The sequence below is a fragment of the Mesoplodon densirostris genome, chromosome 3 (genome assembly GCF_025265405.1).
Source record: "Mesoplodon densirostris isolate mMesDen1 chromosome 3, mMesDen1 primary haplotype, whole genome shotgun sequence".
NCBI lineage: Eukaryota > Metazoa > Chordata > Mammalia > Artiodactyla > Ziphiidae > Mesoplodon > Mesoplodon densirostris.
In genome coordinates, this window is record NC_082663.1 from 153,517,824 (window position 1) to 153,536,521 (window position 18,698).

The following is an 18,698-nucleotide window of genomic DNA, read 5'->3' on the forward strand; positions in this document are numbered from 1 at the left end:
AGCACCACCAAATCAGCTTTACAACAAATGCTAAAGGAACTTCTCTAGGCAGGAAACATAAGAGACGAAAAGGACCTACAAAAACCCAAAACAATTAAGAAAATGGTCATAGGAACATACATATCGATAATTACCTTAAACGTGAATGGATTAAATGCTCCAACCAAAAGACACAGGCTCGCTGAATGGATACAAAAATAAGACCCATATATATAGAGACCCACTTCAGACCTAGGGACACATACAGACTGAAAGTGAGGGGATGGAAAAAGATATTCCATGCAAATGGAAATGAAAAGAAAGCTGGAGTAGCAATACTCATATCAGATAAAATAGACTTTAAAATAAAGAATGTTACAAGAGACAAGGAAGAACACTACATAATGAACAAGGGATCAATCCAAGAAGAATATAAAACAATTATTAACATATGTACCCAGCATAGGAGCACCTCAATACATAAGGCAACTGCTAACAGCTATAAAAGAGGAAATCGACAGTAACACAATAATAGTGGGGGACTTTAACACCTCACTTACACCAATGGACAGATCATCCAAAATGAAAATAAATAAGGAAACAGAAGCTTTAAATGACACAATAGACCAGATAGATTTAATTGAATATTTATAGGACATTCCATCCAAAAACAGCAGATTACACTTTCTTCTCAAGTGCGCACGGAACATTCTCCAGGATAGATCACATCTTGGTTCAAAAATCAAGCCTCAGTAAATTTAAGAAAATTGAAATCATATCAAGCCTCTTTTCTGACCACAATGCTATGAGATTAGAAATCAATTACAGGGGAAAAAAACGTAAAAAACACAAACACACGGAGGCTAAACAATACGTTACTAAATAGCTAAGATATCACTGAAGAAATCAAAGAGGAAATCAAAATATATCTAGAGACAAATGACAATGAAAACACAACAATCCAAAACCTATGGGATGCAGCAAAAGCAGTTCCAAGAGGGAAATTTATAGCTATACAATCCTACCTCAAGAAACAACAAACACCTCAAATAAACAATCTAACTTTACATCTAAAAGAACTAGAGAAGAACAAACAAAGCCCAAAGTTAGTAGAAGGAAGAAATCATAAAGATCAGAGCAGAAATAAATGAAATAGAAACAAGGAAAACAATAGCAAAGGTCAATAAAATTAAAGCTGGTTCTTTGAGAAAATAAACAAAATTGATAAACCATTAGCCAGACTCATCAAGAAAAAGAGGGAGAAGACTCAAATCATTAAAGTTAGAAATGAAAAAGGAGAAGTTACAACAGACACGGCAGAAATACAAAGCATCCTAAGAGACTACTACAAGCAACTCTATACCAATAAAATGGACAACCTGGAAGAAATGGACAAATTCTTTAAAAGGTATAACCTTCCAAGACTGAACCAGGAATAGAAAATATGAACAGATCAATCACAAGCAATGAAATTGAAACTGTGATTAAAAATCAAAACAAAAGTCCAGGACCAGATGGCTTCACAGGTGAATTCTATCAAACATTTAGCGAAGAGCTAACACCCATCCTTCTCAAACTCTTCCAAAAAATTGCAGAGGAAAGAACACTCCCAAACTCATTCTATGAGGCCACCATCACCCTGATACTAAAACCAGACAAAGATACAACAGAAAAAGAAAATTACAGACCAATATCACTGATGAATATAGATGCAAAAATCCACAACAAAATACTAGCAAATAGAATCCAACAAGACATTAAACGGGTCATACACCATGATCAAGTGGGGTTTATCCCTGGGATGCAAGGATTCTTCAATATATGCAAATCAATCAACGTGATACACCATATTAACAAACTGAAGAAGAAAAACCATATGATCATCTCAATTGATGCAGAAAAAGCTTTTGACAAAATTCAACACCCATCTATGATAAAAACTCTCCAGAAAGTGGGCTTAGAGGGAACCTACCTCAACATAATAAAGGCCACATATGACAAACCCATAGCAAACATCATTCTCAATGGAGAAAAACTAAGATCAGGAACAAGACAAGGATGTCCACTCACCACTTTTATTCAACATAGTTTTGGAAGTCCTAGCAATGGCGTTAAGAGAAAAAAAATAAATAAAAGGAATACAAATTTGCAGGGTGGTGGGGGTGGTGGTGTGATGAATTGGGCGATTGGGATTGACATGCATACACTGATGTGTATAAAATTGATCACTAATAAGAACCTGCTGTATAAGAAAATAAATAAAATAAAATTCAAAAAAAGAAAAGGAATACAAATTGGAAAAGAAGAAGTAAAACAACTGTCACTGTTTGCAGATGACATGATACTATACATAGAGAATCCTAAAGATGCCACCAGAAAACTACTAGAGCTAATCAATGAATTTGGTAAATTTGCAGGATACAAATTAATGCACAGAAATCTCTTGCATTGTTATACACTAATGACGAAAAATCTGAAAGAGAAATTAAGGAAACACTCCCATTCACCATTGCAGCAAAAAGAATAAAATACCTAGGAATAAACCTACCTAAGGAGAAGAAAGATCTGCATGCAGAAACCTGTAAGACACTGATGAAAGAAATTAAAGATCATACCAACAGATGGAGAGATATACCATGGTCTTGGATTGGAAGAATCAATATTGTGAAAATGACTATACTACCCAAAGCAATATACAGATTCAGTGCAATCCCTATCAAATTACCAATGGCATTTTTTACGGAACTAGAACAAAAAATCTTAAAATTTGTATGGAGACACAAAAGACCCCGGATAGCTAAAGCGGTCTTGAGGGAAAATAACGGAGCTGGAGGAATCAGACTCCCTGACTTCAGACTACACTACAAAGCTACAGTAATAAAGGCAATATGGTAGTGGCACAGAAACAGAAGTATAGATCTATGGAACAGGATAGAAAGCAGTGGTAAACCCACGCACCTATGGTCAACTAATCTATGACAAAGGAGGCAAGGATATACAATGGAGAAAAGACAGTCTCTTCAATAAGTGGTGCTGGGAAAACTGGACAGCTACATGTAAAAGAATGAATTTAGAACATTCCCTAACACCATACACAAAAATAAACTCAAAATGGATTTGAGACCTAAATGTAAGACCAGACACTATAAAACTCTTAGAGGAAAACATAGGAAGAAGACTTTTTGACGTAAATCACAGCAAGGTCTTTTTTGATCCACCTCCTAGAGTAATGGAAACAAAAACACAAATAAACAAATGGGACCTAATGAAACTTCAAAGCTTTTGCAAAGCAAAGGAAACTACAAACAAGGTGAAAAGACAACCCTTAGAATGGGAGAAAATATTTGCAAACGAATCAACGGACAAAGGATTAATCTCCAAAATATATAAACAGCTCATGCAGCTCAATATTAAAAAAACAAACAACCCTATCCAAAAATGGGCTGAAGACCTAAATAGACATTTCTCCAAAGACATACAGATGGCCAAGAGGCACATGAAAAGCTGCTCAACATCACTAATTACTGGAGAAATGCAAATTAAAACTACAATGAGGTATCACCTCACACCAGTTAGAATGGGCATCATCCGAAAATCTACAAACAACAAATGCTGGAGAGGGTGTGGAGAAAAGGGAACACTTTTGTACTGTTGGTGGGAATGTAAATTGATACAGCCACTGTGGAGAACAGTATGGAGGTTCCTTAAAAAACTAAAAATAGAACTACCATACAACCCAGTAATCCCACTACTGGGCATATACCCAGAGAAAACCATAATTCAAAAAGACACATGCACCCCAATGTTCATTGCAGCACTATTTACAACAGCCAGGACATGGAAGCAACCTAAATGCCCATCGACAAGACGAATGGATAAAGAAGATGTGGTACATATATACAATGGAATATTACTCAGCCATAGAAAGGAATGAAATTGGGTTATTTGTAGAGACGTGGATGGATCTAGAGACTGTCATACAGAGTGAAGTAAGTCAGAAAGAGAAAAACAAATATTGTATATTAACGCATATATGTGGAACCTAGAAAAATGGTACAGATGAACCAGTTTGCAGGGCAGAAATTGAGACAAAGATGTAGAGAACAAACATATGGACACCAAGGGGGGAAAGTGGCAGGGGGTGGTCTTGTGATGAATTGGGAGATTCAGATTGACATGTATACACTAATATGTATAAATGGATAACTAATAAGAACCTGCTGTATAAAAAAATAAAATTAAATTTTAAAAAAACATAAAATAATAATGATAATGTTACCATAATTTTTAAAGTCCTAGAAGTCCCATAATTAGTTTTTTTAAATGCTCAATTCCCAACAGTAAATGTATTTATTTTTTATTATAAAAAATCTCCATCCCCGTCTCACCCTTCCTCACCTACCCCTTCGAACTAGGTGGCAAGCAGAAGCAAACCTAACAAAGTCCACCATATCCCCAAAAGCAGAAAGATGGGAGGTCCCCACAGGACAAGGTATGCTGGTGTCATCACTGCAGAGCCCTCCTGCAGGGGGCAAGGAACGGGAACAGCTACCATAACAAATACGAAGGAAACTGGAATGGGCAGCCGGACAAAAGACTTGTACAATTTATACCAATTTATAAATACTTTAGGTGCCCACCAACTCCAAGAGAACAGACCAAGCTAACTATACAATGGAAGCCTCTGCCTGGGCCTTCTCCATACATCAGGTCCCCCTGTCAGGAATCATTAGGAAGCCCAAAAAGTTTCACAGTTCCAGCTTCCCGACTGCTGTCATATTTGCCATCTTTGTCATCACAGGCAAATGCCAGCAGAGGCCTTTTGGGGTGCCAAGCCACGGTGAAGGTGGGGGACTCACACTGTACCTCCCACAGCTTGTCTCCTATACCAATCAAAAGAGAGAAACCAATCAATACATTAATAATAAGAGACCATACTCATCAAGTACTTACCTACATTAAATCATTTAATCTGCTTAATAACCCTATAGGATAAGTACAATGACTACCCCGTTTTGCAGAGAACACTGAGGTGCAGACGGGTCACGAGGCAGTGGGTGGCAGAGCAGGATGTGAACGCAGGCCAGTTAACTTAAGAGCCTGTGCTCTGAACCCGGTTCTACCCTTCCTGAAAAAACAGCAACAGCAGCTGTTTGTTGAGCACCCCTTATGCATCAGATGGATTATACTTTATCTTAATAAAGTATATTGACAATCTAGCAAGGCAAGTATGATTTTATACCCCATTTTATAAAGAAACAGGTGACTGAACAGTTAAGTCACACCTCAAAGCAGCAGCAGGGAAAAAAAAAAGGGAAACAGCAGAGTCCGCACAGGAAGTCAGACTGTTTCCAAAGCCACAGATCTTTCTACTAAACCACAATGACTTGCAAATAGATTTCTTTTTCCAAAAATTTTTTCTTCCTACTTGTGGAAATTAAACAATTTTTCCAAGCCATTTTTTTTAGTCCTGCTTAACTTTTTTTCAACCTTAGAGTTAAGATTAATGTAGTAAAATGTTCACAGTGTGGTGCTGATTTAAAAATGCATGATACACTGAATTATACACTTCAAACTGGTCAACTATATGGTATGTGAATTGTATTTGAATAAAGCTGTTTATATATATATATGTATATCTATATATGTATATATATACACACACATACATATGCATATATACGTATGTGTGTATGTGTATAAAGAAGATGATTTTTTTTTTTTTTTTTTTTTTTTTTTTTGCGGTATGCGGGCCTCTCACTGTTGTGGCCTCCCCCGTCGCGGAGCACAGGCTCCGGACGCGCAGGCTCCGGACGCGCAGGCTCAGCGGCCATGGCTCACGGGCCCAGCCGCTCCGCGGCATATGGGATCCTCCCAGACCGGGGCACGAACCCGCATCCCCTGCATCGGCAGGCGGACTCTCAACCACTTGCGCCACCAGGGAGGCCCGAAGATGATTTTTTTATTGAAGTATAGTTGATTTACAATACTGTGTTAGTTTCAGTTGTAGAGCATGTACAGCAAAGTGATTTAGTTTTGATTTTTTTTCTTTTTTCTTCAGATCACTTTCCATTACAGGTTATTACAAGATATTGAATATAGTTCCCTGCAGTATACAGTGAATCCTGGTTGCTTATTTATTTTACATAGTTTGTATCTGTTAAGCCCATACTCCTAATTTATCCCTCCCCCAACTCCCTTTCCCCTTTAGTAAACCATAAGTTTGTTTTCTATGTCTGTGAGTCTGTTTCTGCTTTGTATATAGTTTTTTTTTTTTTTAAGTAATCTATTTCAGGGACGGTTAAACGCTCTTCATAATGCTAGGATCTGGCAATGTATAGCCACATGTCTGAGCAAATTTCTGTGTTACACAGACATAAAAAATGGTGTCGGAGGCTGCTACTCCCCTTCCATTTCCCTTTCGGCCTTTAACTCTGTGCATGCATTGCTGCTGAGAGTAAACACTGCAATAACCCTTCTGTAAGGAAGTTTGGTTCCTGACAAGATGTGAGCAGTTTGGACTCAGCAATCCCAATTTTACCCAAAAGGATGACTACATAAGTAAAATGATACTCATCAAAGAATCATTTATAATGGTGTAAAGACCAGAAGCCATCTAAGAGTGGGGCGGCTTAGGTATATACTGGTATAGCCAATGGAATTCTAAACCCCATTAAAAACAGCAGTAGAGCTCAACAGCCATCGCCATGTAAGAAGCTGTAAGATCCTGCAGGTGAGGAGGGAGGGCCCCGGAGCAGCAGGAGAGCATGCCTGCATCACATGAACACAAGAGGACATGAAGGAGCTGCATGTCTGGATGGCTGGACAATGCTCACCAAAATGCTATCAAGAGTGGCACTCTTTAAATCGTGGAATGTCAAGCTTTTTACTTTCTTTGAAGTTTTCTATATAGTTTGAATTCTTTTAATAAAGTATCATGTATTTCCCAAAACAATAAAGCTACGTTAAAAAATAAATCTGGAGAAATTCTTTTGTAAAATGAATACTCACCTCTCATTTTTCTATTTTCAAGTTCTGTTTTGTTGCTTTTTAAAACAAATCACATCTATTTTAATAATTTCTTAAATTATAAAATGTATATATGTATTTTTTAAGTCCACATACAGGCAAAAGATAGAAATATCCCGCAATGCTAAAAGAGGCTGTATTTAAATGGTGGGATCATTCATTCAATCATCCATCCATCCATTTATTCATTCATTTTTCTCCCTTTCTGTATTTTAAAAATTTTATTATAATGGAAGAATTAAAACTGAATAAAATGCAAAATATTTTCTTTAATCACTCTCTTTCAGACCTACCCCTTTCTTTCCTAACTCTTTGCTCCCTCCATTACCTGACTACAATAGTCATAATAAACAAACTTGCCTTAAGGAGTCTGTGCTAAGGCTGGCATTTATGCTAATGCTGGCAAAGTAGTAATCAGCAGAGATGAAAACACATGACAGGAGAAGTCCTGATGGCCAGAAATGAAAGACAGAGGAGTCTCATTAAGGTAGTGAGGGTATAGTTACCTGTCTCTACTTCAGCAATGTCGATGAAATGATCTTCTGATGCCGATGCCAGCATTTTCCCATCATGGCTAAAACTGAGGGTCCTCACAGGCCAATCCAGCCTATAACAGAGTAGACAGAGGAGACATTAAAATAACCCAGTGAGAGGAGGGCCCAGTTTCACCCAACATGACATAAAACGAATTTATCCAACAAGGAAAGTGCTGGCAGAGTTGCTTACCTGGAAAAGCACCGAACACACACTAACTCATCTACATCCCAGAGGCTGACCAAAGCATCTGCGCTTCCTGTAGCAAAATACTTCCCCATGGGGTCAAACTTGATACAGATGCAGTTGGATGGATGAGCATTGATAGACTGCACAGGCTTCAGCTCTGGGTAGCTGAGAAACAAGACAGACAGCAATCAAACTGGGGGAAGAGGACCGTGGTACTAAGATGGTAAGAGAAGAAAATGGAAGTAAAACAACAGAACAAATATCAAAGACTGGAATTTCAAAACAACTTTCCTGAAATAAAAAGATGTCAAACAATATACTGAAACACCACATACCTGAGAATATGAACCCAGACTAACCAACATGAAGACGTATGGTAGTAAAATTACTGGACTTTAGATTGTCAGACTTTTTTTTTTTTTTTTTTTTTTCTTTTTGCGGTATGCGGGCCTCTCACTGTTGTGGCCTCTCCCGTTGCGGAGCACAGGCTCCGGATGCGCAGGCTCCGGATGCGCAGGCTCAGCGGCCATGGCTCACGGGCCCAGCCGCTCCGCGGCATATGGGATCCTCCCAGACCGGGGCATGAACCCGTATCCCCTGCATCGGCAGGCGGACTCTCAACCACTGTGCCACCAGGGAGGCCCAGATTGTCAGACTTTTTGACAGTAACACTTTATGCGAAAAGAAAATGGAGTAACATACTTAAGATACACCAGCAAGAATATATGAATTGAAATTTTTATATCTAGCAAAACGATTAATTATAAAAAGTTCAAATAATAAGCACAATATAATAAAGTATCTTTTTTTTTTTTCTTTGCGGTACGCGGGCCTCTCACTGTTGTGGCCTCTCCCGCTGTGGAGCACAGGCTCCGGACGCGCAGGCTCAGCGGCCATGGCTCACGGGCCCAGCCGCTCCGCCGCATGTGGGATCTTCCCGGACCGGGGCACGAACCCGTGTCCCCTGCATCGGCAGGCGGACTCTCAACCACTGCGCCACCAGGGAAGCCCCATAAAGTATCTTAAAGTTTTAGAAGTATATAAGCTATAATAAGGATGAACTCAGGGAATCTTGTTCCCCTGAACTCTTCCTGAGGAATCAAAACTGGAAAGTGAGTTTTGACAATCAGTGACTAGAGACGTACCAGACTTACCAGGCTGGTAATGAGCATTAAATATGTAGTTTCTTGTGGAAATTATATATGTTTAAGGTATAATATGTAATAGCTGTATAATCTGACAATACATAGTATTAACAATTTTTTTTAATGGAGGAAGAATGAGGAAAGCATATTCAAAAAGCAAAATTTACTATTTTAAGCAATCATATTGGTGGTGGTGGTGGTGGTATTGTTACTCTGAAATATCTCTATGTGTAACAAGGGATGAAGGTAATAAGCAACCATGGGATATTCAAATTCTATAATCCCCTACATCTCTGAGAACCAGAACACTCAGTTTGGAAGGAAAGAGATTTTAACTGGAAGTTATCAGTATGAATTCACAAAGTATTTTATCTTTAAGGTATATACAATACATATACTTCTTAGCTCTGTCCACTGGAAAGGTCTAGAAAGAGTCAACCCAACAATATGGACATTCCTAGCTCCAATATTATTTTCTAGTAAAAGAATCCAGGAATTCTCAGAGAATTTTCTGATTAAAGATTTGAGGCAGGAAAAACACAAGATGAACCTGGCATATCTTGTCATACCAGGGAGCAAGAAACTGAAGACTAATAGGATTATGTCAAAAAAAAAAAAAAAAAGACTCAGGAACCAACTTGAAGAGGATCCCATTTGCCAAAAATAAGATAATTTGAGCTTCAATAAGAATAATGATTATGACAGACTGAAACACTTCTACCATGCTTAAATCCATGAGTCCATAATGATTCTTTTTTATTTAAAAAACCCTAGCTGATCATCTTTGGAGGTGATAGAGAACTAATTCATTACCTAATGACAAAGGGAAAGAATCAACCATTTATCCTGCCTTCTCTAAATGAACTATATTCCTGGGTAACCAAACAGATTAGAGGAAATGTCTCTTAAATTCCAACAAATAAGCAAGCATTTGGAATCAGCAAAATCCAGACTGGGACAAGCTCCACAGGTTAACAGCCTGCTTTTTCAACAGCTAAGTTCTAAGTAAAAGAAAGGGATGGAGAGGGACTCCGTAGTTTAGCTGACTTAAAAAGATATATCAAACTTTTTTTTTTTTTTTTTTTGCGGTAGTTGGGCCTCTCACTGTTGTGGCCTCTCCCATTGCGGAGCACAGGCTCCGGACGCACAGGCTCAGCAGCCATGGCTCACGGGCCCAGCCACTCCGCGGCATATGGAATCTTCCCAGACCGGGGCACGAACCCGTGTCCCCTGCATCGGCAGGCGGACTCTCAACCACTGCGCCACCAGGGAAGCCCCAAACTTTTTTAAGTGGGCAAAATTAGAGTATCTAGAGAAGCACACTTGGTAGCTAAAACTACAAAGAAATATTATAAAAATCAACACTGTTTTGGGGGGAGGGAGTTTTGATTAGGAAGGACAAAGCCCATGGCAAGACTTCTGAGGTGGCCAGCAAAGTACTATTTCTTGACCTGGTGGGGTTACACAGGTGTTAAGCATATACTAGTTCATTAAGCTATACATTTATATTTCGTGGTTTTCTGTATCTGTTTTATTTTCTAATAAAAAGGCTTAAAAAAAAACATTGCCTACAGAATAAAGTTCAAATTGCTATGCATAGAATTCCAGACCCAAATAACCTGGTCTCAAGTTATACTTCAGCTTTATCTTCCCGTTTCAGGACGTCTCTCTTCAGACACCTTATCTGCCACCACTCCCAGCAACCCTGATCTACCAACTACTCTCTAAATAAATCATGCTAATTCTCACTTGTTTTGTCAATTGTGCAGTTCCCTTTTGCTGCTTCTTAAAATTCAACTGATCTTTCAAGGTCAAGCTCAGAAGCTGCCTCCTTCAACCCCCAACTGCCACAATCAATCTAAGTTTCTTTCCTTGGGATTCTACAGCAAACTCCCAGCCTCTCACACAGAGCCTATTTCACTCTGCCTTACATTGCTCACCCAAGATAACAGAAAGAACAGAATCAGACAAACCTCAATTTCAATTCCACAGTTTCATTCATTTAGAGAATATTCACTGAGATCCTAATTTTGTGTAGCAGATACTGGGCTAGGCACTAGGGATTTAACAGTAAACAAGTTAAATACAGTCCCTACCTTCATGGAGTTTACAGTCTAATGGAAGATACAGAGAAGTAAACATGCAATTATAATGTAGAATGAGAAATGCTTCCAACAGGAAGTACACAAAATAAGTTTCTAACCTTGGGGGTGAAGATGGCTTCCCTGGAGGGGAAGTGATATTTAAGTGGAGACTTTAAGGGTACGAATTAGCTATAATTCCAAGTGCATCCAGTTCTAGTGCTCACCAGCTGACTAGTGACTCTGAGTCCCTGATCCTCGTCTGTGAAATGCGAAGCACACCATCAACTCCCTAGGATTTCTCTGAGGACTCAGTAAAATATAAGGTGCCTAGTTCAAAGGTGCTCAAGAGAGGTTAGAATTCTTTATTACTACAGTTGAACCTTGAACAAGAAGATTAGGGGTGCCAATTCTCTACACAGTCAAAAATCTACATATAACTTAGTTGGTCCTCTGTATCCATGGTTCCTCTGTATCCGAGGTTCCACATCCCAGATTCAACCAACCCCAGATGAGGTGGGACTGTAATATTTGCTCTTGAAAAAATTCACCTGAGCAGTTCAAATCCGTGTTGTTCAAAGGTCAACTGTATTAGTCCTTTTGGGTCCTTCAGAATAGACTCACATCTAATTCACCTTGGTATCCACCACAGCACCCAGTGCAAAGATATGACAGTCCCTTCAGCTAGAACCCCCTCACCTGAGTATGTTGATACAACCATTGCCATTTGTCAGGAAGAACATGTTATTGTCATTGTTCCAGGAGATTTCATTGACCTCAAACTTGAACTGCTCCTCCGCTTTGGAACGGTGTGTCTTGGCATCAATGAACGTCACCACATCATCCTTGTTGCCTACAGCAATGGTCTGTCCATCGGGACTCCAGCAGATATTGATGTTCTCCCCTGGGAACCCACATATAATCAGCAAGGTAATGTTAGCCCATAATCCTCCAGAAGTTTATTTTGTTATCATAGAAAAACTAGAGCTATCGCCAGAGCTCATTCACTAAGGTCCTCGTCAACAGAAGGGAACTACCACTTACAGATCAACTGGGAGTCCAGCACATTCATCTACAAATTTCCCCCTTTAGTTCTCACGTTTCTTTAAGGGACACTTTTTACCCCCATTTTACAGATGAAAAAATGGAAGAGAAAGGAGCCAAAGTGTCAAAGCTGTGAAGTAACACAGCCAAGATCTAAACCCAGACTTGACACCAAAGCCTCTAACTCTCTTACACCAGCACTTCCCAAACTCCAGTCATTCACATGCCATTTTCACAATTTTTGTACTATCCATGTAACAGCTATACTTTTCTTCATTCAAGATTTTTATTAAAATTGACCCCCGAAATTTTTACTTAAATAGCTTCACTTCAGCAATAAATTCTATGGGCTAGTTCTTTTTTTTCTAGTAGGCATTAAAATATATACACAATCAGTTTTTAATGTTCATCCATATACCACCTAAATCACTCACATATCACCAGTTGTCTCGTTGGGGAAACCACATCATTCCACCTCCAGGTACACGTCTTGCCAACAAAGTCCAGTAGCCCACATTGAATACATCAATTAAAAATTTCATCAACTTTACTGATTCTAAGATGCATATTTTTTCACACTTTATTACCTATAATGTATCTTAGAATGCATGAGGATACATCTCAAAATTTTCGGTGTATCATGACTATATGATAAATAAAACTTTATTTTCTTTCCTAATGGTCCATAAAATACTGATGCATCTTATAATCAATAACATCTTAGTCAATAAAATTTAATAAAGGGCCTCAAGGTTTATAAGGTAATACGTGGTGAAGAACAGTCTGTAAATGTACTGCATAACTTCCAGGTCATTTTCTCCCAGACCATCAAAGCCATTTATTCCAAGATCAGCCATTCTAGTCTATCAGCAGATTCCCCAAATTCTCCATTCCTTTGCACATGCTGTTCCGTGCTAAAGCTGCCCACCCAATGCACCCTGACCACTAAATCTATATGGCTACCCTAAGAGTTTGCTCAAATTCTGTGAGGCCCTCCCTATCTCCCCCAGGCAGACTTAAGCATTTCCATTCTGGGTATCCAGTTTGTAGACCTCTCCGTTATAGGATGACCACGTCATATTACGTTAGTGTTGTTTTTATACATATGTCTCTCTCCTTGCACTAAACCCTAAGATCCTTGGAGCTGGAAACTGTCTTATTCAGCTCAGGATGTCCCATACCTACAGGGTCTTGCACAGAGAAGATACTTGAAAAATGCTTGTTGAATGACTATAAGTAGCTTATCTTCCTACTGCCCACTCTGAATAGTCACCTTTAGTGTTCACAGTGGCAATGCATTTTGTAGTCCTCACATCCCAGATGCGAATGGTTTTGTCTCCAGATGCAGTGACAAAGAGATCAGGATTACTTGGATGCCAACAGAGCTGGTCCACACTATCCCCATGTCCCCGATAATTGTTTTCTTTGACCTGAAAGAACAGAATACAGATGTCACTTCACCCATATGTACCTGCCTCTGTGGCCATGGCTCACAGGCCCAGCCACTCGGCGGCATGCGGGATCCTCCCGGACTGGGGCACGAACCCGCGTCCCCTGCATCGGCAGGTGGACTCCCAACCACTGCACCACCAGGGAAGCCCCCCATGTAACTTCTTAACCTTATTTAAACCGAGCTATCTTGTGACCAACAAAAGTTTGGGTAATTAGAGAGTCGAATCCTTCCAAGCCTCTTCCCCCAAACTCTTTCCAATATCCTCCCTCCCTTCCTCCCCAATCAGTGTGAACTGTTCTGAGGATGGGTTCCACATCAATGCCCTTACTCTTTGGCTCTCCCTGGCCTTCCTCCTTCTTTCTGGTTCTCTGCCACCAAGGGGTCCCAACCCACCTGCTCATTGCCACTGAGGCCCTATCATTTTCAGAGAGGCCCTCCTTACCACCGCAGTGAGCCCACCACCACTGCCCCTAGCCACCCCTCACCACCACACAATTCCTCCCACCACTCTCCCACACACCCACCATCCTCCTCACCCCCGGTCTTCACTATCCCCGCACCGCGACTCCCCGTTCATCTTCACACCTCCTTACTACTACACTTCCTACACACCGCCACCTCCCCTAACCACCAGTCCTCCTCTCCAGCATCCCCATCTTCACCCCCTACCACCCCAGCCCGTTCACCCCCTCCTCACCCTCACACTCCTCTGTCTCGCATCACACACGCCCCTCATCTCCACACCCTTTCACTCTCCTCCCCTCTCCTCACCTCCACACTCCTCATCCCCGTTTTCTCCTTGCCACCACACCTCGCTTTACCACAGCCCTTCTCCCTAGCCTGGGCCGGGTCCTAGCGGCTCACCAACCGGTCCTTCTCCAGCAGGAAGACGCTGGCCGTCTTGTCGAAGGACCCCGAGGCCAGGCGACGCCCATCGCAGCTCCAGGCCACCGAGTGCACCTTGGCGCTGTGCGCCGGGAACTCGCGTGTCTTGCTGTGGCCGCGGAACAGTTCCTGCATCCCGAGCACGTAGCGCGTCGGGCCGCTGGTCACTGAGCACCAGGGAGCCATCGAGCCAGGACCGCTCTGGCCCAGCGCCGAGGGCCCCATGGACGCCGCGGGGACCGCCATGCCGAGCTGCCGGACACCGGCTGGGTTGACTCTGCGGGACCGCAGTCAGCCCTGCCGCTGCCGCCGCCGCCGCACGCACGCACGCACGCGGGAGAGCGCCCACTCTTCCGCGCAGCCGCAGTGTGGACCACCCAGAAGGGACTACAAGTCCCAGCCTGCAGCGCGCGCCCGCCTTTCCCTTTTCAAATAGTCATGGTTCCACTTTAAGTTTCCTTTACAAATAACGGTTAGGAGGTTTTTAGGGTCTTTATTTTCCCCTTACCTACTACTTGGTATATATATTTGAATCCCTGTTTAATCGAAGAAATAAGCCAACGCAATTCTTCTAAACCTCCGTTCGCCGTCAGTCAGAAACACCTTTTTTCTAGGGTTGCTCCCCACCTGTCAGCCACCTCTCTTAGAGCTGAAGGCTCTCAATTTCTTGCTGGAGAAGGACCAGCTGATGAACTTGTCCCGGGTAAAGGGCTAGGAGTTTGTGGGGGCGGGAGGAAGAAGGAGGCGGGGAGGAGGAGGTAGGGGAGAAGAGGAGGTAGGGGGGAGGGGAGGGGAGGGGAGGGAGGAGGAGGAGGGGAGGAGGAGGGGAGAGGGAAGGGAAGGGGGAGGGGAGGGAGGGGGAGGGGGAGGGGAGGGAAGGGGAGGGGGAGGGGAGGGAAGGGGAGGAGGAGGGGGGAGGGAAGGAGGATGGAGGATGTGGGGGGGAGGGGAGGAAAGAGAGGTGGAGGTGTTGAGAAGGGGTTTGGGGATGTTTTTAAATATACAAATTCTTTGTTTTTAGAAGGGGCTATATTCACATGATTACATATGCAAAAATATATAAGATACAGAGTGAAAAGTAAATGTCTGCCTGTGTCATGCCCTTTAGACTATTCCCCACACTTCATACCCATACCTTCCAAAAAATATTGTTAACTTTCTTTTGTGGCCTTCCAGAGATAGTTTAAGTGTAAATAAGCACCTTGGGAGAGGTAGATAGGTGTATGTGTATCCTACCCCACCCCTCAAAATGGTAGCATTCCTTACATAACTTGTTTTCTATGATAAACACCTGTAAGAAATCATTTCTTATCAGTATATGCATATGTCTCATTCTTTTCATGGAGGCAGTCTTTAATGATATAGATGCATAATAGTTTATTTGACTGATCCCTTTGGTGGACATTTTGTGTCCACGATTTGCTTTTAGGACAACACTGCAGTGAGCATCCCTATACAACCTTCATTGTGCACATATGCACTTTTAAATTTGGATAAATATTGCCAAAACACCTGAAGAAGTTCTAACAATCTACATTTCCACCAGCTGCATGGGAGAGTGTCATAAGGTCCTAAATACGAAGTGAGTCCACATATAAAGCACAAGGTTCTGAGAGGGACCTTAGGAAATGAGGCCCTTTTCTTTCCCCAATTCACTTCCCTACCCCTTTACAACTAGAAATTCTTGGAGACTTCAAAGCTTTTTAGACTCCAAAGAATATTGATGACATCACTAAGATCTTGGGGTGGGAGATTATTTGGTATCTAGTTTTCCCTCCTTAGCTTTCATTTTCAGGAATCTTCTTCATATACTCGCATATTTTTTTTCCTAAATACACTGAGAATTTATATCTCTTGGTCCCAGATAAGGACACTGAAGAACGAAGAGGTAAAATGTCCTGCTCCAGGTCACATGGCTGGTATTAGAGGTACTAACTTCAGATTCTACACTCTGATTCTTAGTATCTGAAACCTCTAGGTTATAAATGTAATTCTTTGAATTTCTGTATTAATTCTATATTTTTGTATGTTATGTGTTTTTTATTTCATTTTCCCTGAGTTCTTTTTCTATATTCTATAAACACAAATGTTAGAACCTCAGTTGTGATAAGTGTATCCCACTGCTCTTCACTGAGACAGTTGTAATAGCACATTTCTAGGGACTATGAGACTGAAGTCAGAGAGTCTCAAAGAGATAAAATTCAGGGGAACAGAGGCATGGGCCATTTTTTAAAAAAAGTTTTGTTTGGAAAAACTAACAAATTTACAGAAAAGTTGCAAGAGTACTAAGAGCGCTGTTATTCCCATGGCCCAGGTTCACCTGGTTTTAGCATTTTGTTCCATTTGCTGTGTCTATACATACACGTATTACTCTTTTGCCTAACTGTTTGAGTAAGTTGCATACATCATTTTTCTTTACACCTAAATATTTCAATGAGTATTTCCAAAGAATAAGGATATTCTGTTTCCTATCCCTAGCATAGTTATAAGCTTTGGTAATTTGAACAGTAACATAGAATTTAATCTACTGTCTGTATTTCAATTGTGTCAGTTTACCCACTAATATCCTTAGAGCATTTTTCTTCCTCCAGTACAAGATCTAGTCTAGGATTTTATACTGTATCATGTCTCCTTAGTCTCCTTGAATCTATAAAAATTCCCCAGCATTTCCATGCTATTATGATCTTCACATTTTTTGAAAAATATAGTCGATGGACCATTGTTATAGTCCCTTCTGCAACCCAGAAATTCTCTTTGGGAGCTGATCTTTGCTCAGACTCTGCAGGATGTTTTTATATATGGGAGTCATAGGAACTTGAGTCATTCAGGGCAGAATCAGATCAAAAATAATAATTCCAGAAATGCCAGGATGTGTAGAGGGAATTTTCAGGGGCCGAGGGAGACATCCTACAGTGAAGGAACAGTAGATAAGGAAGGAGGGGGGCTTGAAGTATAAGTCCTTTGTTGGTGGGGGACTTTGGAGAAGCTGCTGTTGCAGAAGAAAACAGGAAGGAGCATGTCACTTCTGGCAAATCTTCAACGCATAGGTGTGTATCAGTTTAACCAGAGAAGCAAACTAGTGAAAGATACATATTACAGAGATTTATTGCAAGGAATTATTTTATACCACTGTGGGGGTTAGGTAGGCAAGTCTGAAATCCATAGAGCAGGCCATCAGAATGGACAGGCTGGAACTCTCAGGCACTGGCTGAAGGTACTTTCCACAGGTGGGATTTGTTCCCTCAGGGAAGTCTGAGTGCTGCCTTAAAGGCCTTTTGACTGATTGACTCAGGCCCACCCAGATTATATAAAATAATCTCTTTTATTTAAAGTCAGTTGATTATGGATCACATCTATAAAATACTTTCATGGAAATATCTAGATTAGTGTTTGATTGACTAACTGGGGACTGTAGCCTAGCCAAGCTGACACATCAAAAAGACCATAATGGGGTGGGAGAGGTTTGGGTCTCTTGGGCAAGGTAGACTCATTACAAAGGTCAGAGAAGTGAGGAAATCAAACTAAGGAAAGGATACAGAGCTTGATTTTAGCAGCTTAGAATTTTAATTATAAAGGTATTACATTTCTATCATATTACCTAGGTAATATTGGAAACGAAAGCAGATCCCCCCGCCCAAAAAAATGACCTCATTACTTATTGTAAGAACTGTTTAGGGAGGATTCTGAGAAGATGGCAGAGTAGAAAGAATCACGAATCTGTCTCCCCACATAGACAACAGTTGCATTAGAAGAATCTGTCTGATGTAACTGTTTTGGAACTCTGGAGATTACTGAAGGCTTGCAACTTCCAGAAGAAGGCTTGGACAGTAAATTCCAGTTAATTTCAATTTCAGCTCTTAGCACAATAGCAGCTATGCATCCCCCATCTCCAGCCCCATGGCATGTAGCTGTGCCATGTGTTCCTGGAACAACCTGCACACAACTTATTGGAGTCAGGGTGAGCAGAAAGGACCCTGTCCTCTAAATATCAGGGATCTGTGCTCTGATTGCTGATGTCTGCTTCTGATCACAGAGGTACAGACAAAAAGGCAGGCAGCCATTGTTCCTGTACCTCCCTCCCTGCTTGTTGTAAGCCCAACCCCCTCTGGGTGAAGTGACTTCCAGGGGATTTAAAAGACCAGTGCCTTTTTGCTCCCTCCTTTCATTTTTCTTTTTCCCTTTTTGGGAGCCAGACGTAAAAAGACTAGGACATTCTAAAACAACTGCATATACAGGGAAAATTGAAATGTAAATGTTGTGCCCAGGGAAAGGCTCAGAAAAGACCTGAGAAGATCTTATTTATACTTCAGGCTGATCATCTGCACAGGGAGAGCCTACAACAATCAAAAACAGAAATAA

General features: G+C 41.1%; 1 protein-coding gene across 1 annotated transcript; it reads right to left on the reverse strand.

The window, feature by feature from the left end:
• Positions 1 to 4,563: 4,563 nt before the first annotated feature.
• Positions 4,564 to 14,668, reverse strand: THOC3 (THO complex subunit 3). Its single transcript, XM_060094826.1, has 6 exons — positions 14,319 to 14,668; positions 13,275 to 13,431; positions 11,657 to 11,861; positions 7,735 to 7,896; positions 7,515 to 7,615; positions 4,564 to 4,862 (listed from the first exon to the last, which is right to left on the reverse strand). Exons 1-6 carry the CDS (start codon positions 14,583 to 14,585, stop codon positions 4,699 to 4,701), a joined length of 1,056 nt encoding a protein of 351 aa, XP_059950809.1. The 5' UTR covers positions 14,586 to 14,668; the 3' UTR covers positions 4,564 to 4,698.
• Positions 14,669 to 18,698: the final 4,030 nt, after the last annotated feature.